Below are 4685 nucleotides of genomic sequence, written 5' to 3'. Positions count from 1 at the left end.
TCAACTATGTGAAGTTCTGTGCCCTCTGTGGCCAGGGAACTCCAAGCACTGTTTTGGCTACTTGTAGAACTAGCTGGTGGGAGATTCAAGTCTGGTTACCTCTCTGTGTATCTGAGCTTTGTCTCACAATATCCTGTTTCAGAGAAAACATGCCGAGCCACTTCAAGTTTAAGGAATACTGCCCGATGGTTTTCCGAAACCTGAGAGAGAGATTTGGAATCGACGATCAGGATTTCCAGGTGAGTTGCTTTCGCAACGTTTGCTTCAAATGGGCTTCATCATGCCTCTTGCTCTGTCGAATCGAATGTCCATTTTTGTCATTATGAGTAATTATATATTAGCAATTTTTGTTTTACATATTAATTTTCAGTGTTCTTTCTGAAACGAAGGGTTCTTTCAGTTAGGAATCCCAATACGGTATGATTTCGGGAGTTGATAGAAAAAAAAATTATTCTTTGGAAAGAGAGCAGGCATGTGAGACTTTTATTTAATACTCTCATTTCCAGGTGTTCTGCCCTCTTTGATTGCTGCCATCAGATGTGCCAGCAGCCTGTGCAAATTTCTTTGTTTATGTGGAATTTTCATTTCCTATATTTCTAGAGGCCACTTGGGAATCACAGAAATTTACTTTTGTTTTTGCGGATTTGCTGCTTTTTAAATTGGTCGACCCCGACTCTTGCCCGTAGCGTTTTTGTCAGAGGCCACCCTTTGTACGCTATGGTGCATCATGGAACAGTGACCGAAACACTACTGTCGCCATGTAGACCCCGCCCATCCCAGGAACGGCTCTGGGGAGCACCACAAAGAAATGTGCTTCTCCCCGTATTTACCTGGCTCTCAATTTTGACTTTTAAAATTTGGATCATGATGCTGTCATGTCTGCCGATCCACGGTCTTTTCTCCCAAGAAAGCACCCGACATCAGTTACCTGATTTTCATATAACCAGCCAGATTCAAAAAAGCCAAAGATTTTTTTTTTAAAGCAGAAATCTATGTTAAGAGATGGAAGGCCAGCTTTCTGTCTTATACGTCAGTCTGTCTATTTTACTGTGAGAGTCCTGACTTATTTGAAATCCCTTCAAATCTAGTAAACACTTTCTCTCACTTCCCTTAAATGGGACACCTAATTGATCCTGCACCAAGTGCCATATTTCCACCATGGGTAACCTGACAAGTTGAGTATTAACACAGCTTGTCCTGTATTTTTCCTTAAAGAGTAGGGTCTCTAAGGCAAATAGAACTTAGTATACTTTCCTAAAGATTTGGGCCTTTTCACCCTGCCCTGCCCACTGTTGAAAGTTTCCAAGAATTTCTCACATGCTCACTCAGGCATGAGAAGCCTCCCGGCTGCCATGTTTTGAAGAAGCAATGCTGACCAGCCTGCAGGTGACAGACATCCCCTCCTCTGTGGACCGCGGCTGAGGTGCCAGCAGAGGTCCAGGTCTGAGAGGAGTGCTCCTGAGGGCTGGGGGGAAGTGTGGCGGAGGATGTGGATGCTCGGTTGGCTTTTAAAAACTGCTGTGGAGCCAGCCAGCAACAGTCGGGTTAGACTTTTGTGTGTTAGAGAGAAAGAACTTAGATCAAACTCAGACTTGAAATTTACTGCTGAAAAAAAAAAAGTCTCTTTTAAAGAATACATTTTGGGGTAGTAAAACAGGTTTGCATAAAGTAAAGAGGAATAATTCCACATTATTTCAGAACTAGTACTGCATTTAAAGAAGCCATATGAAAGTAGACGGAGTACTTTAAAAGGAGTGAACAGCCGATAACTTTGGCATCTTAAGATCTCCCATGGCCGACTCTCTGTCCCCAAAACGAAGTCCTTCTATTTCTTCTCATAATCGGCCCTGTTAGATGAGATTTAAAATGGGCCCATTTCATCCTGAGTTCTGCACTGCAGCAGAATAAAAGTCATTTTTAAAATTTCCTAAAATGACCAAGTTAATTGCTGAAATACTAAGGCATGAGCTGATTTTCCTACCCGCCCCCCCTTAAAACCAAAACCATGTAAGTTGATATTTAAGTAAGTGCAAATTGCTGAGTACAAACTCTGAAGGCAAATTAGGCAAGTGGAAGATGATTCACACTAACTAATTGGCAAGTCTGTGAAGCTCTTAGCATGAGAACGGTTCAGAGGAGAGCCAGTGTGAGTATAATTAATCATTTGAACACCACTCCCTTGCTAGCTATGCCTGGTGCTTTTGGCATTTAAATTGCTACTTTCTCTTTGGCAACTGTATTTCTATTTAAAAAAAAAAAAAAAAAAAAAGAAGGGTGTTCAAAGTAACTTTAGTAAACCAGAGATGTATTGGTTTCCCTCCCAAACCCGATGTTCCTTTCCCAGTGTCTCTAAAAAAATTGCCAGCAGGGGCCGCACCTCTGCGTTTAAACCAAAGACAAGATGGTGAACGTGGGGCTCAAGCCACTTTGTTGGCTGCTCCGTTTGGATAAAAGGAGGAAGCTGCGTCAACACTGGCTCTGGGTCAGTGCCCTGAGGCCTCCTGCACAGCGCGGGGCGGAAGTGGACGGGCCGTGGTCTTGTGACTGCCCAGCGGGACTGGGCCAGGACCAGAGGGGCCCATCGTCTCAGCTCCTTGACACTTCAGCTCACCACGGCCCAGACATTTCATTCATCAGGGTAGCAGGTATCCGTTGACACGTGTAGGACAAAGTTCCCAATCTGATTCGAAAAGTGAAATCAGTGTCCTGAGGCCTCGTCATCTATTGGAGGCACTAGAGTGACCGCTAAAGGGGAGCAGGCCACACACTGCTTCACCTTGCTGCGCTTATTTTTTCTGAAGGGCTTACCCATCGGACGAGCAGCTTTAAATCAAGGTGGCAATACGGAGCTCCACTGTCTAGTTCACTTAGGGTTCAAACCTTCGCATTACGTCACGTGGATAAACAGTCTCAACCTGCCTTGAGTGTGTGAATGCCTTTCTCCTGCACCTGAAAAAAGGCAGCGTTGATCACTGATAAAAGCGGAACATAGTAATTATTCGCCTACGTCATCGACCTCTGTCAGTGAACTTAAACTTCTTAAAAGAAAATGAAAAGCATTTCTGCTGTCCCCATAAACATTCATATCTTTCCTCCAGTTTCGATTTCCTGAATCTTTTAAAAAAAAAAACCTTCTTTTTCTTGCTATTAAAGGCAAATTCAAGCAACAGTTCTAGAATATTCATCATTAAAAACAGTATCACCTAACAAACCTGTGTGTGTGTGTGTGTGTGTGTGTGTGTGTGTCTGGCACTTTCAGATTCAGAACTTTGTGCAGTTTATTAGTGCTGCTTAAGATTATTTCATTGGTTTGTCATATGATCAGAGTCGAATTACGTTCTTCTGATCATTGTTGGGCCAACGGGACTACCCCTTACCATACTTTTAAGATAAGATGTCTTTCAAGGTGACAGCTCCCATGGAGGCCTCCACTGTTCCTGCCGTCACCACTGGTCCCCCTTAGGTCAGTGATTTTATGCACAATTATCAACTCGGTTTATGTTTATTCGCACCTACTGCACGTTAGGCTCCATGCTGGACATTGAAGGAAATACAGAAGAAAAGAAAGAGCGAAGGAATTCCTTTTTTTTTTTTTTTGGTTAGCGATTACATGCCAGATTTTGTATTAGATGCTAATGAGATTTACAGAAACCCAGACATCCCGATTTTGAATGTTCTTCAAGAAAATCTGCTTTTCAGTCTCAGAGAAACAGACCCTCTTACAGCAGGCCTCGGGAAGTTAGAGGGAGGCTCAGTTAAAGTTTCTGAGCTGCGGGAGTGGATTGCCCACCAGAAACAAGATAGAGATGCCGCCGTTGAACCTGAATACACCACATAATTGAAACCGGGTCCTCTTGTTCTTTGTGGAGGATAATATCAGGTTTGCTTTTCCCCTACCGTGTCTCTGCAATTAGAATCCTTCATGATTCGCATTCGATAAGTTTTTTTCCTTTGTATTTGCAACAGAGAACTCTAATTTTAAAATAATTAATTTTACAAGCTGATGTTTTAAAGTTTTGATGCTCTAGTTTCAGGTTTAAAAATAAAAATTTTAAATGTTAAGACCTTCAAAGTATATTAAACTTTGCAGGAGAATATTCAGCCAGTATCTCTAGAATATAAAGTCTCTGTATTTTCACATGGAGGTTCCCAAGTGTAATTTAAATGATCTGAGGCCAGGAATCGAGACTGGCTTGTTTCCCGAGCTGCAGGCTGGGAATGAGTGGGCCTGGGCACTGGCATAGGTGCTTTTTTTTTTCTTAACAGACAATTAAGAAATACTTGTGGAAGGAGAGGGAGGTGGAGGGGCACTCAGAGAGAAGTGAGCCTTCTGGGCCAGACATGCAGGCCCCGGAAAACGTGAAGCAATGGATGGTGGTGGGATTCTGGGAGGAAAAAGATGGGACCGTGGAGAATGTGGAAACTGGGCTGAAGACTTCACCCAGACAGGTTTTACGCGGGGCAGCCATGTGACGACATGCGGGTTTTCTAAAGGTAATTGAGGCAGTGACGTATAGAATGCGTAAACGGGACCTAAAGAAATTGGGAGACTGTGAACTATCCCGATGAAGAGGCACTTGGCACTGACAGGGTCAAGCAGAAGCATCTTCGCAAGGCAGGGAGAAGAGTAAAGTGACAGGCATGGTGGCTGATGTCACACAGGAGCAAGGGTGTTGGCGTCAGAG

General features: G+C 43.4%; 1 protein-coding gene across 3 annotated transcripts in view; it reads left to right on the top strand.

The window, feature by feature from the left end:
- PIP4K2A (phosphatidylinositol-5-phosphate 4-kinase type 2 alpha) overlaps nucleotides 1-4685 on the top strand; it is a 144296-nt gene that overhangs the window by 63408 nt on the left and 76203 nt on the right. Inside the window, exon 1 of one of the 3 annotated variants that reach the window (XM_011364411.2) lies at nucleotides 108-239. The exons of the other annotated variants lie outside the window; for them this stretch is intronic. Within the exon in view, the coding sequence (XP_011362713.1) occupies nucleotides 150-239 (90 nt within the window). The 5' untranslated portion in view covers nucleotides 108-149. Of the gene's footprint in view, nucleotides 1-107; nucleotides 240-4685 lie in introns of those variants that run through there. 3 annotated transcript variants of the gene reach the window in all.

The sequence above is a fragment of the Pteropus vampyrus genome, unplaced genomic scaffold (genome assembly GCF_000151845.1).
Source record: "Pteropus vampyrus isolate Shadow unplaced genomic scaffold, Pvam_2.0 Scaffold96, whole genome shotgun sequence".
NCBI classification, from domain to species: Eukaryota; Metazoa; Chordata; class Mammalia; order Chiroptera; family Pteropodidae; genus Pteropus; species Pteropus vampyrus.
Note: the sequence above shows the minus strand (reverse complement) of the source record. Positions and strands in the feature narration are given on the sequence as shown.